The sequence below is a fragment of the Schistocerca serialis genome, chromosome 6 (genome assembly GCF_023864345.2).
Source record: "Schistocerca serialis cubense isolate TAMUIC-IGC-003099 chromosome 6, iqSchSeri2.2, whole genome shotgun sequence".
In the NCBI taxonomy this organism is placed as follows: domain Eukaryota; kingdom Metazoa; phylum Arthropoda; class Insecta; order Orthoptera; family Acrididae; genus Schistocerca; species Schistocerca serialis.
Genome location: NC_064643.1, coordinates 596,775,501 through 596,800,811, shown reverse-complemented (window position 1 = coordinate 596,800,811; position 25,311 = coordinate 596,775,501). Strand labels below are relative to the sequence as shown.

At 38.8% G+C, this 25,311-nt stretch overlaps 1 protein-coding gene across 7 annotated transcripts in view; it reads right to left on the bottom strand.

Annotated features, from left to right (window-relative positions):
• The window catches only part of LOC126484369 (methyltransferase-like protein 25B), a 96,797-nt gene that overhangs the window by 52,837 nt on the left and 18,649 nt on the right, over positions 1-25,311 (bottom strand). For all 7 annotated transcript variants that reach the window (XM_050107843.1, XM_050107840.1, XM_050107847.1 and 4 more), the window contains one exon: positions 11,064-11,239. In XM_050107843.1, coding sequence (XP_049963800.1) covers positions 11,064-11,239 — 176 coding nt within the window. The remainder of the gene's footprint in view (positions 1-11,063; positions 11,240-25,311) is intronic.

Sequence of the window (25,311 nt, the reverse complement as noted above, 5' to 3'; positions counted from 1 at the left end):
AGCATCTTTTACAACCTCTACAAATGTTTAATGGGAATGGTGTAACATTACGAGTGCAGATACAGAATCAATCTGCAGGATATTAAGCATATGTCCTAATTTAACAATCACAAAATACTGCATCAAAAGGAAAATTCATGTGAGAAAGCTATAACATGACTAAGAGATGGAATGGCTGGCTAGTACATACTTTTAGGAGGTGAGTGTCTAAGGACTGCTGATAGATGCGTATAAAGCAAAAACAACTATCCTAGCTTTCAGATCTGTTAGCTTCTTCTTCATGGAGGAAAATGAGATAGGCTGAGAGAGGTTAGAAAGCAGGAGTAAGTCACTTGTACTCTAGATTGCAAGGACAATGGAAGACAAAGGACCTGCCACCCCCCATCTTCACAAATGGACCCCCCTCAGCCTGGAGCCTGAGTGAACTGCCTTGCCTTTCTAACCTCAACCAACCTATCCCTCTTTCCTTCCTGTTGAAAGTTAGGATAGTTGTTCCTGCTTTTGAAGTGTGTCTACTGGCTGTTCTAAGAATTTCATCTCCTAACAGATAAGTATGATCCAGCCATCATGTTTCCTTGTAATCATAGGAAACTCGACAGTTATAAGCGACAACATGCAATAGTACTCTGTTTTTTAGGTAGGAACACAGAGTGAAAACACAAGTGCAATTTACTCTTGAGAGTAAAATATGAACATTAAGAACTACACAAACATGCATGCAGCAGATTGATAAACCACATGGAAAAAGATGGATGAGAGGATGAATCAGTGACTTCCTTACATGAACTTGAGGTAGGAAGGTAGGCAGACAAAAGTCTTAATAATGTGGAATTATTTCCAAAGTCTGTTAGTTTCCTCTATATCTGGGCACCTGGTATATCTTTGTGGGTTTCTTACAAAATGAATGAAAACTTTGATATACTAAGATCCGTCCCTTTCCCACCAGATGTTTCCATTGTAGCATGTTTCACACGAGAACAATTGGCCAAGTGTGTTACTGCTTAGTAAACAATTTATTTTCCAGGCTAAGTTATTATTCTCAAAGAAACTTTAAGTAATAAGGCATCCTTGGAGAGATGCTGAGTACCACTGTGAAAACTACTACCTCTTAGGCTGAGTGCAAAATAAGAACAGTTATGGGGAAAAACAAAGTTACAAACTGGTGTGTGTGTGTGTGTGTGTGTGTGTGTGTGTGTGTGTGTGTGTGTGTGTGTGTGTTTTGCACTACTTGGGGAAAAAAGTTCAGTTTCTTTCCATGCAGAGGAAGCAAGCTTTTATTGGTAAGAACAGGAATATAGCCGAAGTTTCATATTGAAAATGTTTCACTCTACTAAAAGCAGCACAACTTGGCTAGTAGATTTGCTCAGAGATTAGTAATACCAGAAGACAATAACATAATCCTATAAACTTAAAATACTGAGTAACAATCACTCTTATTTCTTTAAATGTACAAGATTTTGGTATTATCAGCAGAATCTGCAAGGATTCAGAAAAACCAACTTCAATATTTTGATCTAGATCTTGAGACAGAAATTCAGGGTTGAAAATAAGTGTTCATAAAGCCATTATTTGTGTCTCACAGGTAATAGTGACCATTGGCAAGCTTTCTAGCTCCAAAGTTTTCTTTTGAAAATGTTGTACAGTCATTTAATCAGAATTTAGTGATCAGACATAATGTCATGTGTCAGATACCAACAGCACCGCAAGCACAGCATGCCAAAGAGAAAGGTGTATCCTGATTCTGCACGGTAGTGTAAATTAGTAAGTGATAACATAAGTATCCACCCTCCAGCTACACCACGATTACAAAACTCTATTCTTTACTATATTGAAATGGTAAACATGAGAAGAATTGCTGGCCAGTATTTAATTTTATGAGATGAAATGTTTACACTGCTGACATTAAAACTAAAGTGATGACATTAACCTAGCTTTTGGAATTAACAGTTCCTTCCCAGCATCAAGTGCACAGTCAACCCAATGAATTTAATCCACAATGTGAGGAGGATGTAGATTGGGCTGAAGGTGGTTCTGAGACACTGAGGGGCTGTTTTTCATAGCACAACCTGCGCCCACTTGTTCACGTTATCATGAACATGAACCATGAAGTTTATTTCAACATTCTCAGCGAACAAGTGTCGTTATTTCTTCTATATCACCATGATGAGTATGCCATGGATATATTGTATCCCAAGATGACAATGGTGGTGCCCACAGAGCAGCATGCATACTTAACTCTTTTGGCGAACACTTAGGTACTCAACTGGCTCACTATGTCACCCGATTTTAATTGGAACAGCAGGTGTATCATAGCAATCAACATCCCTACAATCACGTATCTTTATAAGAGTTGCTTCAGTTGGATACAGCATACCTGAAAAAAAAACTTGTGGGCTCTCTTTCTCATCAAAGTGGGGTCATTACCATGGCTGGGGGGGGGGGGGGGTGTTGTCTCATGGGGGTTATTAATTTTTTGGCCAGTGAAGTTTATTGTAAACTAGGGATGGAGTGAATTAAGAAGCAAACACACACAGATAAACCTACTCTATAGCATATAGGTTACATAAAAGATCAAATTATATCATTAAAATGGTTTTCTATCACAACTGATGAGGGAATGGTCCAGTCTCAGATGTGGAAACTTGATCCGCAATTTTTTGCATGAAAAAGACTACAATCAAGCAAATACTGTCAAAATTTTAGCTCTTTTTAAAATGTTGAAAACTGCTATTATCACAGCCGGCCAGGTTGTTAGTGAGAAGTACTCTCCTAGTGGTGTCAGAGCAGTCTGCAGATGCACTTCATTACTAGAGCACAGCTGCGGCTGACAGCACGTTGGCTATAGTGGCTGGCACGAAAGTAGAGCCCTCAAGGTCACGACCGCTGCCTGCCGCCAACTGGAGCTGCGTGCTGTGATTTGCTCGCCTCTTGGCTTTGTCGCCATGTAGGTACTGTTAAAGGTGTGGTAGGTCAGAGCAGCTGAAAGCTCAGTGTTACCGTGCTATATCGAGTGTTCTCATCCGATCTCAGTGTCTTACTGTCTTTAGAAAGGTGCTTTGACATGTGTTTGGTGGTGAACGACAATGCAGGAGCAGTGGCCTACTTGTAGTACTCCTCTGGTCGGTGTGCGTAAAGGGCGGAAAGACATTCGTAAGCAATCGAAAATTATCATATTGAATGTACTCAAGTTTTTTACTGATCTGGCTAACAATGAAGAAGCAAGGAATAACTTAAATTTTGCACAAATTCATAAACTTACTGCTAAAGCATGTGATGTCTCCAAGTGAAATGTAGGCCGTATTAGCAAATCTGTGTCATTGGCAGAATCTCCAGACGTGAATGAGTGTTTCAATTCTCCAAGAAAGGGACACGAATGTGAACGGAAATCAACCGACTTTGACGATTTTAACAAAGAGCTCGTGCGTAGAACTGTAGTTGGATACTACGGCAGAGGAGAGTAGCCAATGGGTAAAAAAAAATACAGGCTGAGCTCTGTGAAAAAATTAATTACTTGGGCTCAATGACCTCCGTTCTTCGTCTTCTCCATTCCCTTGGTTTCCGATTCAAGAAGTGTAATGATGGACGGAATTTCTTAATGGAACGCAGAGACATTGCAGCAGTGAGAGCAAAGTTCATGCATACACTGCACTTCTTGCGCGCTGAAGACACCAGGCCTGTAGTGTACTTGGATGAAACTTGGGTTTCACAGAACCAAGCCAGTTAGTATATATGGCGCAACTCGAAAGTAAACGACAGTTTGAAAGTGCCTACTGGTATAGGTGGCCAATTAATCATCACCCACGCTGGTTCATTAACCACAGGCTTCATACCAGAGGCCAAACTTGTTCCTCCTGTTGGAAAAAGTTCTTGCCAATCCAATTACCATTCAGAAATGAATAGAGAAGTTATTAAAAATTGGTTTATTCGACTGTTGTCTGCACTGTAAGAAGGGTCAATTATCGTGATGGATAATACAAACTACCACTCCATTCAGATAGAAAAGCTGCCACGTTCAAATTGGTGCAAGGCAGATAGCATGGAGTGGTTAAAGTGAAAGAATGTGTCATTTTCAGTTGATGAAATGAAGGCTGAACTCCTGTCTAAGGAAGAAATCGCAGGTGCCAAAAAGACTTACAAATTAGATCAACTGGCAAATGAAATGGGACACCAAGTGGTACGTCTACCACCACATCACAGCCAGTATAATCCCATTCAATTGATATGGGCCCAAGTAAAGTGAGAAGTAGCAAAAAGAAATACTACTTTCAATCTTGTTAATGTCGAGAAGCTAACACACAAAGCTCTTGACAATGTTACTCAGCAAGACTGGGAGAGGTGAGTAAAACACGCAGAAGCATTGCAAGAAACTGATTTCTTGAACCAGGGTTTAAGAGACACCATAGTGGAATCTGTGATGATACACCTAGCTGAAACAAGCGACAATGAATCTGAAGACACGACGGAGCCTGAAGATCCTTCAGTTTAGGTAAGTGCTGTCTATGTAAAAAGCTGACTTGACTTAAATGTTTGTCTATTCATTTCAGTTATAGAGAACATACTGCGAATGTTTTTCCCTTACAGTAGATGTCTGATAAATTTATCACAAGTGGCGGCAATTAGTTTACTCGACAGTAACTGTCAATTAAAAAAAGATTGTCAATTCTGCATTAATTAACAACAGTTTTTCCTGAAAACCTGCATCGAATGTCTTTACATTCAGACATAATCTTACTGCATTCGGTATATTTGTACATTCGAAATTTAACTCCTTTTTTTCATAGAAAGATTTACTAGCTGTTTCGTAGTGAGGGTAATGAAGTTCATAAAATGACAAAACATTGTGGTGCTTCTATATCATCTGTATACATAAACAGTGCCGTAACATCAGAACAGACCCATCACCTATTCTGATTCTCCAGAAAGAGAATAGAACTCTATGATATTTGATGACTTTTACAAAAAGGTAGAACATAGAACTGTATTACTTTAGTATGACAGAGGATAGTATCCAATGGCTAGAGAAATGCAGGGTAATGTCAGTGATAAAATTGATTATTCTGGCCAGTCACTTCAATGCACTGTCTTCTCTACCCGCTTGGTTTTTAATTCAGAAACTGTAATGATGGATGAAATTTGTAACACAAGACAGGGACATTGCAATAGTAAAAACGAGGTTTTTGCACACCAAGCGCATATTGTGTGCCGAGAATAATAGACTTACAGCAAATTTAAATAAAACTTGGGTTTCACAAAACTTTTCGAACAAATATTTTGCTCTATTTCAGTGAAAATATTGGCTTCAAAATAACTACAATTACTTTTGCATAACATATGTTGGCATTTTGAGTGATGGATGCAATGATGAAGGATATGTATTAGCCGCCAGTAAAATATTTTCGAGAAGTAGGGAATATTCTTGGTCATATTAAAGCAAGCCGTCCGAACAAAACTCTTGGCGACGACCAACAAAGACTTGCGCGCTGCTGCGCACAGAATATCATGGAAATAATTTGCCTCCATACGTGATACGATACAATAATGATGTCTGAAATGTTACCAAAAATAATTTTGTAGTTTTAGTAAAAACTTTCTCGAGGGAATTTTCTTCGCAGCCCTACAAAATGAAAATTCATCAGTGACTACATTTTTCGCTATGCAGTCGGCACAGTTTCACAGCTCTTATAATATTTTATTTTTATCTCAGAATACTTTTATATTTCCAAAATTAAACAAGCAGCATGTGCATCTGTAAACTTTGAGTATGTTTAGTGATTCTGTTACTACCACAGGTTGAAGTAAAAAATTGTTTCCCTCTAAAATTTCTTGTAATGGTAGTTTTCATTTTTTTCCCTAGCAGCTAGTGAGAATTTTCTTTTGGAAAGTACTCCACCATATTCTAGACTAAAAATAAGATGGCAAGGTGACCTTGAAGCCCTATTTTCGTGCCAGCCACTATAACACATAATATGACATAACATGATCTAATTTGCAAAGTTAACTTTATTTTTCAGTAGTAGTTGCTCTAAAACAACTGTTTACAACTAGAAATCTCTCAAATTTGCAACCCATTTAATGTAAAAAAACAACAAAAATTACCTGACCCTTTCGTGGTATCCTGAAGTGTTAAAAGTAGAGATAAAACTGTATTAATATTCATATATGCCCACTAACAGAACCTGACTTTGAGCAGGTTCTAAATTTTCACATTAATGTGGAATTCGATTAATATTCTAAGTCTCACAAAGAAGAAATATGGAGATTGACATCATCCATTTCTCCTGAAGACATTAATTCAAATGATGCTGACATCTTGATAGAAACTTTGGAAACATCAGAGGAAACTTGAAAAAACTACGACAGTTCAGGAAACTGCAGTTAGAGCGAAGATTTTTGGGTGATCGCGAGTCCAGAACAAGAATACCTTTTTAGTGCAAAGAAACAATATACTGTAATAGCTTTCAGTAACATGGAAAAGGCTGTGAACTTTTGCTTAAGGAAAGAAATGAAGGAGCAGTATGCACAAGAAGTTCCATTTCATACAATATGAATGTGAATTGTACTAATGGAATACAGACTTACACATGGAATTAGTATGCACAAAATCAAAATTCGAAAAGTATTAAAGAAAAACTAGGGCAAAAATTTTAAACTGCATCTGACAAACAAAGCACTGTTACCAATGAAGACCCACAAAATTAGGCACTCTAAATTGAAATGGACATGAACATTAATGATTTCTAGGTTTCCTCAAGTTGGTTGAGCAGGTTCAAGAAATCTTACAGTACAGGATGCAGCAAAATTACAAGGTTTAGTTTCAAGTTAACATGTAGAGAAGATGGCAAACTGTAAAGAAATTCATATATGATCTGAAGACAAAGCTACTGTTATTTCCACAACTGTTATGTATAACGAGATCAGTCAGATTTTGTCAAAAAAGTGCATCCAAAATGCACTTTTATTTCTTAAGAACAAAAATTAGGAAAGGACTATACACATGCATAAATCTTTTAATTGATGTAACAAAGTCAAGTAAAATACGAAAGCATGATTTTTCAGCATTACAATTTAATCATTGTCATGCCAACAGCAAAAAATAATTCATTATTCATGCTGGACTCTTGGCCTGAACATATTGATATCTTTGTCTTTCAGGATGATAGTGGAAAGAGATTTTTGAGAAACTGATAGACAATATAATTTCCAATGGCTTTATGTCAATTCAGGTTTATCAGTGAAACAGTATTCCTAAACTTCAGTCATTTGTGCATGATCAATTTGCATTGGTATATTTTATGAATTTGATCAAGTTTGTCTGGTACGCAGCACAATATGCAAAACAATGCCTGGGACAATCTTCCTACTCTATTCAAATTTGGGCTGAATAAAACTAGAAATGTCTAGATGCATTACATTTTTTTGCAAAGTTGACCTGTTGAGTTGCAGACAGGCACAAAGAAAAGACTGAGGAAGGTTTTGGCTGAAAGCTACAATGTGTAACTGTCTTTTCATTATACCTATCTGCAACACAACAGGTCACCTTAATGGTGAGTAGCAATGTATCCTTTTACTAGTATTGTTGATATTCCAAGCTGGAGTTTCCATCGTTCGATTTTACATTTTTTTGTCTCAGGTGCATCTGTTGTACCGTAAATGTTTGTTTTTCTCACTCAACAGACACTTTGCATTTTTGTGAGGACTATAAGAAATGAACAAAGAACTGTTACATCATGAGTACAAAATCCAAAAATTATCACAATGATGTGCAGGGTGGTCCAAAAGTCTTTAAACAGCCTTATAAAATCTGAATGGTGTATCGAAAAGTAAAATAAACTTCCTACATGTGAGGAAGTGGAGGGAGAAAAACTTATAGGCTATGTCACCAATATGGTGGCCATCTAGGATTCAACTCTAAAATTTCCAATGGGAAGGTGACCATGTGACATATTAGACACATACAGAACTTCACCAGAAAAACAAAGACATTATTATTTTGCACATAGTTTTATTCATTCTCAAGTTATAACCAATTATATGTGGCAGCAGTGATGCGCTTGGCAGCATGAGTGTCACATACCGAAAAGGCATGAAGTGGAGTTTTAAACGGTGCAAAGTGCAAATCCCACGCCCGACATGTAACATGCGTATAAACATTAGATAAGAATATAATAGAGGGAAACATTCCACATGGGAAAAATATATCTAAAAACAAAGATGATGAGACTTACCAAACAAAAGCGCTGGCAGGTCGATAGACACACAAACAAACACAAACATACACACAAAATTCAAGCTTTTACAACAAACGGTTGCTTCATCAGGAAAGAGGGAAGGAGAGGGAAAGATGAAAGGATGTGGGTTTTAAGGGAGAGGGTAAGGAGTCATTCCAATCCCGGGAGCGGAAAGACTTACCTTAGGGGGGAAAAAGGACAGGTATACACTCGCACACACACATATCCATCCGCACATACACAGACACAAGCACCTTCCATCTTTCCTGATGAAGCAACCGTTTGTTGTGAAAGCTTGAATTTTGTGTGTATGTTTGTGTTTGTTTGTGTGTCTATCGACCTGCCAGCGCTTTTGTTTGGTAAGTCTCATCATCTTTGTTTTTAGATATAAACATTAGGTAACATTTACTTGTGATCATGTTTTAACTGCTCTTTTCTCATTTACAGATTACAAAAATGTCATAACTGCATGAAGAATGCATCAAAAATTATCTTGAAGTCAGGAGAACGGAGCACACAGGTCACTGCTAAGGATTTCAACAGTCACCACCTGACCAGACTACCCATTTCTCATAGTGCAGTTGACAAACTTTTGGCCAAATTCCGGACAATAGGTTCTGTCGTTGATAAACCAAACATTTGAAGATCAAAATCCACCAATGACAAAGCAAGGATAGTGAGTGTGCTGGCACCATTTAGCAAGAGTCTGCAACAGAGCACTTGTCACCTGTCGCAAGGATGTGGGGTTAGCTTTACCCCAATACTGTGAATTTTACTGCAGCATGAACGGCACCCATACAAACTTCAACTGCTCCAAGACCTGAACATGGCACAGACTGTCGGGTACACATCGCAGGATGGGTGATGCAGCAACTGCAGGTAACACTTGTTTCCTGTATCAGGTACTGTTCAGTAACAATTTTTCCCTCACTGTTGACAGAGGCTGGGACATTTCCAGAACTCTTCCAGCATGTTGAAGTTCCACTGCATTATGGACACAGCATGCAAGCGAACCTGGATGTGCAGTTCTGCCAAAAGTGGATTGGTCATAGAGGTGCAGTGGAGCAGAGTGGCTACCATATTCCCCAGGTTTAACTCCTTTGTTACGGTGTCACATCAAAGGACTGGTTTATGCTGTGAAAATACAGGATCTGGTTCATCTTAAGCAGCTAACTGTTGATGTGTGCAGTCAAATTCAGCAGAATGTGTTGGTCAAAGTTCAACAGGACTGGTTTCAGAAGATAGCATTAATACTGCGACGTAATGGACAGCATATCGAACCGTTCTCTCGGGAGCGTGTAACATCAGCTTAATGCCTTTTCAGTATGTAACACTCACACTGCCACACATAATTGGTTATGCTTTGCCACACCAAACTGGTTAAACTGAGAATGAATAAAGCTGTGTTCAAAATAGCAATGTCTTCGTTTTTCTGGTGAAATTCTCTACCTGTCTAATTTTTTAGTCGAATCCTAGATGGCGGCTTTCAAGATGGCCACCATGTTGGTGACGTTGTCTGTAAGTTTTTCCCCTCCCCTTCCTTATGTGTAGGGACTTTGTTTTACTCTTTGCTACTCCATATGGATTTTATGAGGGTATTTCCAGACTTTTGGACCACATTGTACAGTTATATTACGCGCTCATGCCATAGGGTATTTACTGTCAGTGAGGGAAGTGGCACACTAAGCATGTGGATAGTAGTATTTCATTTCAACAAATTAAATTTACAGTTCCCATGTAATTCCCATGGTACTTGACAACATTATGCTCTCGTCACAGCCACTTTTGCTCATTTGCTGATTCCTGCACTGGACAGAAATGGCTGAATAAACTACTGTTAAATACAGTTTTGTGTGTACCACAAAATAATACATGTAGTCCCTCTTAACAGAAAAAATTTTGACATCACTTTTCTTTTGGTGTACTCTTCTTGCATAAAAAATTTCATAGCAGTTTTCACATAGCATGTTGGACTAATCCCTTGTGTGCCGCTTTTGGACACATAGGCTCTGGAAGAACACTTCAAAAGCTTAAATTCGTTATCCTTCTTCTACGTTCTACCAGCTACCAGAATATCTGAAATATTTGCTACAAGTGTTTACTGATGTTATGTAGAATATTACAAATTTACTGTCCTGTTTCACACCTCCGTGTATACCAAAACTGTATGAGCAAATTATTAATGTGTGTTTCCAGTTTAATTGCATTTAATATACCAGTAAGTTTACACACAGACGTTGCTCATTCTTGAGACAACAGATGTCTATATGTCACATTAGCCTTCTTCAGGGGGTGACATGATGAATTTTCTGATTCGTAACACTCAAAAAGTGAACAGCATTCATTTTTTTAACATAAAAAGTAAGATATACTCCTGTTAAGAATTTAATGTGGAAATAAATTTTGTTGTCAGCAAAAATTTCCTGTAAAATCTATATCCTTCAAAATGCTGTGTCAGCTACGCCATATTCATCACTATACCAGAACATTCTACGCAAGAAAAACGTGAGTAATTTATAACAATCAATAAAATCAAATTTCAATACTAGGTTAAAGACACAGAATTCCCTGAGATATTATAGATTTCCTCAAATTCCCTGATTATTTTCAGGTAAAATTTAATTCCCTGAGAATTCCAGGTTTTGCAGAAGAATTACCACTCTGATCTCCTCCAACATGACACCCAGAGTCTACAGCATTCAGATTCACTGGCTATATTTCTTTGCGCGCATCCATAACAGATTACAAAATTTCCTACCTTATGTGGTACAAATCAAAGTATAAGATAAAATTAGTCACAAAAAATATGAAATATCAAAACTAAAATTTACACACCCTTCAATATTTGTTGATATTTTCATGTAGCAACATCCAACAACATTGATGAATACAGCATCAGGACAATCAGTAAAGAGCTTTAATAAAATAGGCGCCAAATCACCACAAGGATGTAAGCCTATTATTCCAAATTTTAAATCATTTTCACCAATTCCATATGCATTCCTCAGTTCCTGAAAATGACAGAGCAATAAAAATACACAATCAGATCTTTTGAAGACGTAAATATTAAAAAAACTCACTCACAACCCATCCTTTCTATTTACTAGAGAAGAGAATAAAGGTGATATACTAGGTCAGTTTGGACAAGGATAGGCAGCAGCAGTGGCAGCTTTCTTGATGAAGATTAAAATGAAATTTGACACGAGTAAAAGAAATAACAAATATCTAATCAAGATAATATCCCAGATTGAGATTAATGTTTACTTCTACTGATTCAAATCATCGCCCACTTAATTGCAGCAAGATTTCATTTGATAATACTTCCTCTTCACTTATTTTGCCAAAAATAGGAAGGAAAGTTTAAGGCAAACAGATAATTCTCTCAGGATCACAGAGAGAATCATCAGACAGATGTGAACAAAATAGTGCTGGTGCTAAAGTTTTTACAGTTGACCATTTACCACACAGCTATTCAATTCCCCTTACGTTACTTATTATTAAAGCTTTTTTTTTCTCTCTCTTTATATTTTTCCATTTCTTTCTTGATACCTTCACCTATCATTGCATTCTCTACTGATATATCAACATAAATTCTGACAGCAGATGAAATCTTTGACAAATAATATGTTCAAAATGGCTCTGAGCACTATGGTGGTTAGTGTTTAACGTCCCGTCGACAACCAGGTCATTAGAGACGGAGCGCAAGCTCAGGTTAGGGAAGGATTGGGAAGAAAATCGGTCGTGCCCTTTCAAAGGAACCATCCTGGCATTTGCCTGAAACGATTTAGGGAAATCACGGAAAACCTAAATCAAGATGGCTGGAGACAGGATTGAACCGTCATCCTCCCGAATGCGAGTCCAGTGTGCTAACCACTGCGCCACCTCGCTCGGTAAATAATATGTCCAAATGCAGATAAGCATGTGTCTAAGACAAGTGCATATTATATGGACATATAATAAACACAATTCCAAAATTCAAATTTTATTAACAAAGAAGATCTTATTAGGAGTTGATTTAAAAACAAAATAATATGGAATTGTATAGAAACTGCAACTGGAGAGATATGTGACTTGGAGTTACTGATTTTCAAATGATTTTGTGTATTGCCAAGGTTGTTTCGACTACGGTACACTGCAAAAGTTGCACTGTGAAGCCCTTACAATCCTCCACAATGTCCGGGTCTCTCCCCATGTTATTTCCATATTTCTGGGGTCCTAAAGAAAGACATTTGTGGCTGCAGATCTGCTTTGGACAAAGAAGTGCACATCTGGGTACAATCACTGTTCCGCAGGCAAGTGCAAACTGTCTCACAGTGGGATAAATGTATTAACATTTATGGCGATTATTTTTGAAATAATAAACAGTTAATTTACTTTTTTCCATCTGTTTCATTTTCATTTGACTGTCCCTTATAATTAAGCATTTTTCTATGTTGAAAGTGTTTAACGAACCTCTGTAGCACAGCAAACCAAATACTTCCAATTTTTCTATGATACAAATTTCATTTCTACATAGAACTAGACTGCAAATGAAATGTTTTAGGAACTCTAAGTTAATATACAGCACCATAAGAGTTCTCTACCTCTGCTCTATTTCATCCTCATTCTTCTTAGAATTTTGCACTTCTTATTGCATTCTATGTTATTAATGTTTTGTACTGGTTTACAAATGCCATGAACGATTTTTTTCTGACATTTTCTATCACTAACAAAAAAGGAAAGAAGTTTGCAGTTTAATGGCCCATTGATAATAATGTCATTAAAGACACAGCTCAAGCTTGGAATGAACAAAGATAGGGCAGGGTCTTGGCCATTTCCTTTTCAAAGGAACAGTCTGCGTTAAGTGATGTAGGAAAGCTACAGAAACTCAAAATAGGATGACAAGGGAATGATTTGAACACTTTCACTACCAAATACAATTTCACCTTCCTGATAACCAGTGCACCTATCCCATTCCAGTTACTTATAAAAAGGGTAGAATTGTTACCTGATTAACTCCAATTTTTCTAAATTAACTTCATCAGTTCAAAAGACAAGCTGATAATGATCCAGAGTTTCTGATTTTCTTTGAAATTTGCCAGTTTATTATTCTTGTCACCAACATAGAAACTTGAAATATCAATAAAAAACTATGATAGTTCTTGGTAGTGTTTAATTGACTTTGTATACCAAATTGAATAATATTCCAGTGCTTAAATTCTCCATCACACTAGTAATTATGGAGGTATGAATCCTGATGTCTTCTTCGAACTTATACAGATTAACTGTCAGTAAAACTTATACTTAAAAAATGATCAGCTGTTTATGCCACTCAAGCTACTTCCCCATGTTTACAGTATTACAGCACCATTGCCTTCTTCTACATGTGTACTCATGAAAGCACAACGCACTGCTACTGTCCACTGAGGTCAGACTCTGAGCAGCCTGGCAATTGTTTACAGTGTAACCTCAGTGACCAGAAACAGTGATCGCGTGTGTGTGAGCTGTGCTTAAGTGAATGTATGTGTGTGTTTTGTCTGCTTTAGAAGAAGGCCTTTTGGCCGAAAGCTCACATGTTCAGCAACCTTCCTGTTGTGCCTGTCAGCTACTCAACATCTCCTTTACATGATTAGTGGGAACCTACCCTTCTCATAATACTGTCATTATTCCAATACGTATTTTCCAATTTTTGAAATTTTCTTTCAGTTAACTCTTCATACTCATATTTCTTTCTTTCACACACATGCACTGCATTTTCACACTAATTATTTCTTACTTCAATATGTTAGACTCCTCTTCCACTGAGGCACCTTTTATCACCATTACCTAGCCTAGTGGTTAATGCAGAAATTTGATTTCATTTAATCATCTCCAGAGTTTTCAGTGTCTAGCTTTGAAGATTGTACTAACAAGTTGAGTCTGTGATGTGTACTATGTGTACCGCACAGAGACAGACAGACAATATTTTGCAGTTTCCTCAGTGTAAGAATACTTTGCCATGTCACTCCCATGTCCTCTTCCTCTGCTCCACACCATGTGCTGCAACTGTTTTGTCTCACAATAAATGGCAAATACACGGACTTGTTCCAAGTTGTTTCTGCTACTGGTTACCTCTCAGTAAATTTATGTACAGGAACCTTACTGCTGTTATCTGAACAAGTAACACTTGTTATGTTTTCTATATGACTCACATAATTAACACTACAATGGCAAAACAGCTGTCATCATGCATGCACTAACACAAAAATCAATAAAATCAATTTTAAATGTAACCCAAACACGTTGTTCAAAGAGATGTACCAGATACGCACTGTGCTGCCTAATGATTCCAGCTGAAGTGACTGAGGATAGTGTGTGGCAGCATTAAATGATACAGGCATACAAATCTAATATGGTGACCTTTTTTAGTAATTAAGTTTCAGCTGGTGCTTCATCATTGCCAATTCACGATATTTGAGCTTACATCTGCATCCTGCCATGCACTATACTCCAATGTCTTGTTTCTGAATAAACCTTCCTGGCACATTAAAACAGTGTGCCAGAATAGGGCTAGAAACCAGAAACTTGCCTTCTCAGTCTGTCACACAGATTCCAGAGTATTCAATTTTAAATACTTTTGGCATAATTTTAATTTTTCAAATTTCTCCAAATGAATTATTCCCTCAGCAAGGTTACTTCCTTCAAAGTGTGCTAGTGCTCCATCTTTAATGACCTCGAAACTTCCTGGCAGATTAAAACTGTGTGCCCGACCGAGACTCGAACTCGGGACCTTTGCCTTTCGCGGGCAAGTGCTCTACCACCTGAGCTACCGAAGCACGACTCACGACCGGTACTCACAGCTTTACTTCTGCCAGTACCTCGTCTCCTACCTTCCAAACTTTACAGGAGCTCTCCTGCGAACCATGCAGAACTAGCACTCCTGAAAGAAAGGATATTGCGGAGACATGGCTTAGCCACAGCCTGGGGGATGTTTCCAGAATGAGATTTTCACTCTGCAGCGGAGTGTGCGCTGATATGAAACTTCCTGGCAGATTAAAACTGTGTGCCCGACCGAGACTCGAACTCGGTCCCGGAAGCTAACAGGAGAATAAGGAAGGCCGATAGGAATGCTAAATCCCTTCCCAGCTAAGGTATGTGTTACCAAACTCCATGTCAGAACACTTATTACTATTATTATTAAAAGACTTCTGAAGGCTTTCGTGTTATTTCTTCAGAGGGCAACTGATACAGTGACTTAATAATCACATCACTTTTTGTGTTTTCTGTTCTAAATTTGAGTAATTTATGATTCAGTGTTTTGAGTAATTATGCTTTTACACACCTTTGAAAATTTCCTCTTACACATAACCCAAAGAAAGATCTCAGATTTCTATTGTCACCAGCTTCATTAAATATACTATTTTCTAAGTAAAGATCCTTTTATTATTTGCAGTAAAGTATGGAACTCACAATTTTGTTCAAAGTTACTTTAATTTTTTCTTCACTGTTTCATTCCCTCTAACATACTGTAATTATTAAGCATAAACATTCATCTAGTAAAACTATTGATTGTAAATAGCTATCACTATCATATACGATTTTATATAGTTAACACACAAGTAATATATTTTAAAGCATAAAATTCAAAAGTTGAACATTAAGATCTCATTAAGGATATTTGACTGTGATATCAGACTGTGACTCCACAATCTATGGGTGGTGTCTTTGACTAGTAACAATACCAATACCAATAATAATAATAATAATAATAATATGGGTCCCAGGCTCAAACCCAGTCACTGCTTCAATTTTGTTAAAAACCATCAGCAATTGGAGCTGAAGACTTCCGGCATAAGAAGTCATCTGTGCTGTGCCAACGGTCTAACCACAGAGGGCAGAGGAGCAGACAGAGGTTCAAGGCACTCTCTTGTTCTTTGAGTAGGAAACTGCCACACGAAAGGTTGAAGAATCAGCAGTGATTATCGGAATGAGGATGCAGAAGGCAATGGGTACCACACATATGTGTAACCACCGCTCATGTGGCCTGTAACTGAAAACGTCATGATGATCTCTCCATCTGCAAAAGATTAACCAATGAAGGAATAACATTCTACGACTCGGTGCATGGAATGCCAGAAGTCTGAACATGATAGGGGAGCCAGAAAATCTGAAATGGAAGATGCACAGGCTCAATCTAGATATAGTGGGAGTCAATGAAGTGAAATACAAACACAGAATTTAAGGATCTATGGTCAGATAAATACAATGTAATATCAACAGCAGCAGAAAATGGTACAGCGGGAGTAGGATTCATTACGAGTAGGAAAGCAGGGCAGTGTGTGAGCTAGTGTGACATTTCAGTAATAGGGATGTTCTTATCAGATTTTACTGCAAATCAGTGCTGAAAACAATGGTTCACATACATCCATCAACGTCGTAAGCAGAAGATAAACAGAGAGAGAAAGGATACAAGGATTCCGATTGGGGAACTTGTTGAGGGTTGAGGGTTGTAGCATATCCAAAATGTTAACTGAGCAAGCAGTAATGGAAAACAAAGAAAAATTTGGAGTAGGAATTAAAGTTGAGAGAGAAGAGATAAAAACTTCTGAGTTTTGCTGGTAATTCTGTCAGAGGCAACATAGGACTGGGAAGTACAGATGAACAGGATGGGCAGCATCTTGAAAGGAGTATACAAGATGAACACCAACAAAAGCAAAGCAAGCATAATAGAATGTAGTCAAATTAAATTAGATGATGCTAGGGGAATTACATTAGGAAATGAGACACTAAAAGTAGTAGGTGAGTTTTGCCATTTGGGCAGCAAAATAGCTGATGACAGCTGAAATAGAGAAGATGTAAAAAGTAGACTGGCAATACAAGACAAAATTTTCTGAAGAAGAGAAATCTGTTAACATCAAATACAGAGTTCAGTGTTAGGAAGTCTTTTCTGAAGGTAATTTCTGGAGTGGAAGTTAAACATGGACAAATAAATAGTTTAGAAAAGAAGAGAACAGAGGCTTTTGAAATGTGGTGCCACATAAAAATGCTGAAGATTAGATGGGCAGATCACACAACTAAAGAGGAAGTACTGAACACCAGAGAGGTAATACATCTGTGCAACTTGACTAAAAGAAGGGATTGGTTGACATGTCACATTATGAGAATAAAGGGATCACCAGTTTAGTACTGGATGGAAGTGCGAGGGGTAAAAATCATAGAGGGGGACCAAGAGATGAATAGAGCAAGCAGATTCAGAAGGATGTAGGTTGCAACAGTTACTTGGAAATCAAGAGCACTGCACAGGATACAACAGTCTTCAGAACAAATACCACAACAACAGTAACATCAAATACAGTATGTAAAAGGAAATGAAAATCTGATAACCATGAGGGATTGGTACGTAGGTGGAGGGGAAGAAATAGAAGGATTACAGGAAAATATGGGCAATGCAGTAGAAATTAGGAGAAAGACAAACTGAGCTATGCAATAAATTTCAGATGGCAATAGCAAATCCTCTGTTCAAGAATAACAAGCAGAAAACATATACTTAGAAAAGACCCGGAGACATGGGAAGATTCCAGCTGGATTACATCATAGTCAGACAGAGATTCCGAAATCTGATGTTGGATTGTATGGCATAACCAGAAGCAGATATAGATTCAGATCATAATTGAGTAATGGTGACGAGTAGACTGAAGTTTAAGAGATCATATGTAAGTATCAGTGTGGAAGGGCGTGGGATACTGACATACTGAGGAACAATGATACACATTTTGAAGTTCTCTAAGGATGTATAAAGTGCAATAAGGAAAATCACAGTAGGCAGTTCAGTTGAAGAGGAGTTGACAGCTCTAAAAAGGTCAATCACATATGTTAAGGAAGTCAGGCACAGGAACAAGGAAGGCAAGACAACTTGAGTAACAGGATAAATACTTGATACCAGCACACAGTAAAATTTCATTCTGAATATTTCAACTGATCAATGAAAGCAGGAAGTACAAAAAAGTTCAGGGAAAGACAGGAATACAGCAATATAAAACACTTTGGAATGAAATAAATACCAAGTGCAGGGCAGCCAAGGCGAAATGGCAGCAGGAAAAATGTGCAGAAATTGAAAATGAAATGATCGCTGTAACGACTGACTTAGTATATAGACAAGTCAAAAAAACAACCTTCGACAAAATTAAAAGCATGGGTGGTACCTTTAAGACTACAATGAGAATACCATTGTTACGTGCAGAGGAGAGAGCAGATAGGTGAAAAGAGTACACTGAAGGTCTCTATGATGGGGAGTACATGTCAGAGAACTTGACAGAAGAAGAAACTGGAGTGTAAAAGGAAGACATAGAGGATCCAGTATTAGAGTCCAAATTTAAAAGAGCTCTGAAAGACTTGAGATCACATAAAGCAAAAGGGACAGATAGCACTCTATCAGAATTTCTAAAATCACTGATCAAAACGGCAGGCAAACAAACGTTCAAGTTGGTGTAGAATCAGTGAGATTATCAACAAACCATCAAACATTTGGAAAAATATTACCCACACTAATCTAAGACAGCAAGGGCAGATAGGTGTGAAAACAAGTTTCTCAGCGAATCTTGACGATGAACTCCTCTCGGGTTATCAGCTGAGTCAAGGTGTCATCCAGGAGCAAGGTTTCAACAAGATTCCTATTTGTCATCTTCAGGTGAAGTGTCGGGTTTGTGCCCTGACCGAGTCTTTAGAGCCGCTGTCTCGTCTGTGTCGGCAGCACCAGTCACATGCCTTGGGAGGGGTATTCAACCCGTGCTGGGGGGATCACCGTCAGTGGTTGTGGTGGCACCCTGCAGCCTGGCATGCCCAGGCAATATCCGATCCACTGTCTTCGCCGGTTTCACATTGTAGAATTATAGTCATATTTTTGTTGAATCCCAAATGGTGTTAAGTTGAAAACCACTATTTCCATTGAGAAGGTTATCAAATGCTCGGATCTTCACAGCCTCTTTAAAGATCGAACCCCAGAATCCGTTTACCCTGCACAACAGCTTTGTTTGTTCAAAACCAAACATATGATTTTTATTGAGACTGTGTTCTGCCACTGGAGATTTCTCCGTTTGGCCTTGGCAAATGCTCCTTCCGTGTTCTGAGCAGTGCAGCGATACACATCGCTGTGTTTGGCTGATGTATTGTTTACCACACTTGCAGCTGATGCTGTAAACTTCCAGGTGCCCGTATTTCAAGTTTATGCTTCACTGAGCCCAGCATATTCCTCATTTTGGCCGATGAGTGAAAGATGGTTTTAATGTTGCAAATTTTTACCATGGGTGGCCCAGCATACAGAAGGAATGCCAAGTGCTTGGTGTCTTCCTTGCATACACCTTCTCTCTCCTTCTCGCTTGGTTGGAAAGAGTGTCTTATCTGCATCTCAGAATAGCCATTCTCACGAAATGTTCAGAAGATAGACACTCCTTGTCACACATGTCTTGTACTATGCGCACCACGATGGTGAAGATGGATTTGGATTGTGCTGGATGGAGGCAGCTACTGGCGTTAAGGTACAGGCATTTTTGTCAAGTTCAATAGCCAAACACCTGGCACAGCTATTGAAACTTCTTGTGGGTCATTGACTTCATCATGTCCAAAAGCTGGTGGAGTTTGTGAAGACACTTCAAAGAACACTTCTGGACAAAGGTAACATCCTAGACAGCTTTGATGCCACGCCCCTCTTCACAAAGGTACCTCTTAAGGAGTCCTTGACTTCAATGCAGACACAGTGGAACTGTTCTGCCAAGAACTCACTGTCACATACTTTCAATGTGGTGGTAAATTCTACCAACATATAGACTATCTTTTGCTTATCAGTCAAAATCAAGAATACGCTGGGCTCAGTGAAGGATAAACAACGAATATGGACACCTGCAGTATACAGCATCATCTGTGATTGTGGCAAGCAATACATCAACCAGACACAGTGATGTGTATCCCAGTGCTGCTCAGAGCATGTAAGAAGTATTCGCATAGGCCAAACGGAGAAATCTGCAGTGGCAGAATACCAGAGTGTATACGTGGACAAGGAAAAAAATTTCCCGGATTTCTCGATTAAAAATACACTTTCTCCCAGATGAAAATAAACTTTTTCCGTGTTAAGTGACAGTATACTTATCATCAAACAGTAAAACTTATCAAGCCTTTCAATGGTTATGGTTTTAACACTGGCGTAAATTTTCCCGGCACTTTAGAAAACGAAACTCAGGAAAAACACATGCTTTGGAAAGATGTCTGATGTGCAGCAACGTGTACACTGTATATTTTCATATTACGAAAGTATAAATTCGAATTCCACCAAATACTGCATGTTACTTTCCGAAGCACTGAAATCAAGATTGTGATGAGCTTTTGTAAGCCTGTCATAGCTCATGTCACGTGATCTCGCCAGCCAATGACAGCGGATATTCAGAGTATACCTTGATGCAATAATTTACCAACGTATGTATTGTAGAAATTTATTTTATTTTATGAACTTCTATGTGCTACCAGTTTCGGCATTACATTGATGCCATCTTCAGGCCCCACTCGTCATAGTCGTAAAATCGCTATACACAGAAGGAGCCATATAACTGGATCTGTGAATCAAATCATCCTGCAACAGTTCTTGATGGCCAGGCGACACAGACTGAGGACAGAGAATAGGACATGTGATGCAGTCAGCCAACAGCAACATCACTGTCAAGTAGTGCGAACACACAAATAGGAAAAAGTAATGGTTTAAATTAATATACATAGTGTTGCTACAAAAAAAGAAAAGCTTTTCACATACAATATGGTCTCAAAGATTAATAAGCTGCAAGAGAAGCTAAGCTTTCACATATAATGTTGATCTTTTTGCGCTTGTTACACTTTAAAATACATCACACAATTGTGCCAGTAAAACTTTTAACAATGACATAAATGTCCTATCTTCTGGGCTAGAAATTATTCTGAATGGTCGTCCTCATGGAATTGATTTTTAAATGAGAGTCAAATGCTCTGTGATTTAAGAAATTCATCATACATTCTCGCACATAATTCATCTTTCGTAAAAGGAAATTTACTTTGAAAGTAACGCCTTTGAAACAACCATTTGCAATATTTTCCCACAACCTGTTAGAAATAGGTTCATTTCAGCAGTTGCCAGAGACCGTGAAATAACAGACATCACTGCGCTTGCGCAGCTACGATGACGCAGGAAGCTCGTATTTTCGTACATGTAAAACGTTAAAAGTTCTTACATTATGTCACAAAAGAAACAAGACATTAGAGGATACTCCATGAGCATCGGAATTTCATGAACCATACTAAAATAGATAATTCGGCTTGAAGTTCACATTCATATGTCCAGATTTGGACGTCAATTTTCTTGCAGTACCAGTACTTTACTATCTTATGTTTGGTTCTTTATTATGGTATAATGCCATATGTGCTATAAGATGAAAACATGCACTTGAAATGGAGCAAACAGTTGAAACTAGCCAATAGTATGGAATTAAATATTTCATTTCAAATAAATTGGCAGCCTCAGCAGAATAGGTTAATAAAAGCCAAATTTCTTTAGCGAACCGACAAAAATAACTTCATTGTTCTGCAAGGAGATTAATGCTTGACTGTCAGAAAGGTGGGAATAAAATAAAATCTGAAATTAATAACATATTTTAGCCTTCCGTAATTATGTGAATGTATTTTAATTCACCTGATAGCTCCCGGCCACAGAAAGCCGTTTTGTTTTCATTTGACATGAGAGCAATAAACGAAGATGAAACAGCAAAAACCACTAAATGTAAACACGGGTCACCCACCTTCCCACAACAACTCAGACTGCTCTGTACATCAGCCTCGGATCTACGATATTTCCAAACCGGGGGAATACTAGATAGTGGCGTTCCTCCTCCCTAGAGCGTTTGATGTAGGATGGCAAAAATTTACATAATCTTTCTGAATAGTCTAATACAAAAAACATGTGTGTTTGAGGAAATGTGAGACATTTTATTTGGTCTTAAGTGTGCCAAAGTGCAGTGCCATGCCTCGTTCTTCTACCACACGTCACTGTATTTCGCTCTGTGGAATTCAAACGTTTAATATTTTGTAATGGGTACCACAAACTATATTCAGGACAGTTGAAATTAAAATGTCCTATGGTGCCCATCCTGCTCCCAGTCGGCCACTCTGGCATCCTGCCCCTCTTAAAACAAACTTGCAATTAATACTGGATGGAAATATTTGTAACCAGGAAAACAAGAACCCTTCAGAAAATTTGCACTCTTTTCTGCCTATTAGCTAATAACTTGCTGTTTCGTGTGCTATTAAATATAGGATACATAAAACCAGTAAAGACAAGAAACAAGCAAGACAGTTCGCATTTCTTCAATCCTTAAGTCCTAGCATTTTTTCCCTCTAACCTTGCAACAGCTTTACACGGCGTACTTTCCTTTCTGCAAAAGAATCTATTACCTCATCGAAGTCCATCAAACAGGAAAACTCAATGTCGTTGCTTAATACTGGAGTGGTTTCTTGATTTGATTACATGTATTTTGTCAGTGTCAGCCAGATAAAACGAAAAAGGCCTGCCTAATATTGCAGCAATTGTAACACACACCAAATAAACGAGACTGTTTTGGTACAAATAGTCATTTTTATAATACAACAGAACATAATTCACAAAGTACCAATGTCAAATGCCTATTAGGCCTACTAGAAGCAAAAAGTTTTATGTTAGGAAATAGTTTCACATTTCATTCATACTCTCTAGCTTCTAAAGCATGAGATCGAAAAGTGGTAGTACGAAATTTTTATATAAATTTGGAATTCTCATATTCTTCCACAATTTGTGTGATGTCCCTGTTTCTTCTCCTCCCTCATTCTAACAAACAATCTTGCCATCACTGATTCTGTAACTATTACTGCCAGTGTTAAAACATATTCTCCAGTCAACTTCACTAACCCGGCCACAATCATTGGTTTAGTTAGCCCGCGGTTATTCCCCGGTTGGGACTGTGACTGCTGTGTTAGGATGCGGGTTGAGTTGGCATCCCTTCGCTCCCACCTTCAGGCAGTGTTTGCTTCGGTCACACAGCTTGAGGCTGTTGCCAATGGGCATCACTGTGGGGGTCCGGATGGGGGTTTGTTGGGGAGGGCCAGCTCGTCCCATGCATCCGCCGATCGGACTACAGCCGTGGCTGCCCAGGATACTGCCCACATTGAGGTTGACCCCTCACCCATCTGCAGGTGGTCGCTTATGTCGGTACCAATGATGTGTGTCGCTATTGATCGGAGGAAATCCTCTCTGGCTTCTGGCGGCTATCTGATTTGGTGAAGACTGCCAGTCTCACTAGTGGGATGAAAGCAGAGCTCATCATCTGCAGCATCGTCGACAGGGTTGACTGCGGACCTTTGGTACAGAGCCAAGTGGAGGGTCAGAATCAGAGGCTGAGACGGTTCTGCGACCGTGTGGGCTGCAGATTCCTCGACTTGCGCCATAGGGTGGTGGGGTTTCGGGTTCCGCTGGATAGGTCAGGAGTCCACTACACACAGCAGGCGGCTACATGGGTAGCAGGGGTTGTGTGGTGTGGACTGGGCGGTTTTTTATGTTAGATAGCCTTGGGCAAGTACAGAAAGGGCAACAGCCTCAAAGGGTGCGGGGCAAAGTCAGGAGCACATGCGGGGACCAAGCAGCAATTGGTATTGTAATTGTAAACTGTCAAAGCTGCATAGGTAAAGTACTGGAACTTCAAGTGCTGATAGAAAGCATCGAAGCTGAAATCATTATAGGTACGGAAAGCTGGCTGAAGCCAGAGATGAATTCTGCCGAAATTTTTACAAAGGCACAGATGGTGTGTAGAAACGATAGATTGCATGCAACCAGTGGGGCCATGTTTGTCGCTGTTAGTAGTAGTTTACACTGTAGTGAAATAGAAGGGGATAGTTCCTGTGAATTATTATGGGTGGAGGTTATACTCAACAACCGAGCTAGGTTAATAATTGGCTGCTTTTACTGACCTCCCGACTCAGCAGCATTAGTGGCAGAAGAACTGAGAGAAAATCTGGAATACTTTTCACATAAATTTCCTCAGCATGTTATAGTCTTAGGTGGAGATTTCAATTTACCAGATATAGACTGGGACACTCAGATGTTTAGGACGGGTGGTACGGACAGAGCATAGAGTGACATTATACTGAGAGCACTATTTGAATATTATCTCGAGCAATTAAACAGAGAACCGACTCGTGGAGATAACGTCTTGGACCCACTGATAACAAACAGACCCGAACTTTTTGACTCTGTAAGTGCAGAACAGGGAATCAGTGATCATAAGGCCGTTGCAGCATCCCTGAATATGGAAGTAAATAGGAATATAAAAAAAGGGAGGAAGGTTTATCTGTTTAGCAGGAGTAATAGAAGGCACATTTCAGACTACCTAACAGATCAAAACAAAAATTTCTTTTCCGACACTGACAAGGAATAAAAAAGCAACTGGAATCACTCAACAGAGGAAAGTCCACTGGACCTGATGGGATACCCATTCGATTCTACACAGAGTACGCGAAAGAGCTTGCCCCCCCTTCTAACAGCCGTCTCTAGAGGAACAGAAGGTTCCAAATGATTGGAAAAGAGCACAGGTAGTCCCAGTTTTCAAGAAGGGTCGTCGAGCAGATGTGCAAAACTATAGGCCTTTATCTCTGACATCGATCTGTTGTAGAATTTTAGAACATGTTTTTTGCTCGCGTATCATGTCATTTCTGGAAACTCCAAATCTACTCAGTAGGAATCAACATGGATTCTGGAAACAGCGATTGTGTGAGACCCAACTCGCTTTATTTGTTCATGAGACCCACAAAATATTAGATACAGGCTTCCAGGTAGATGCCATATTCCTTGACTTCTGGAAGGCGTTCGATACAGTTCCGTACTGTCGCCTGATAAACGAAGTAAGAGCCTATGGAATATCAGACCAGCTGTGTGGCTGGATTGAAGACTTTTTAGCAAACAGAACACAACATGTTGTTCTCAATGGAGAGACATCTACAGGGGAGTGTTATCGGACCATTGCTTTTCACAATATATATAAATGACCCAGTAGATAGTGTCAGAAGTTCCATGCAGCTTTTCGCGGAT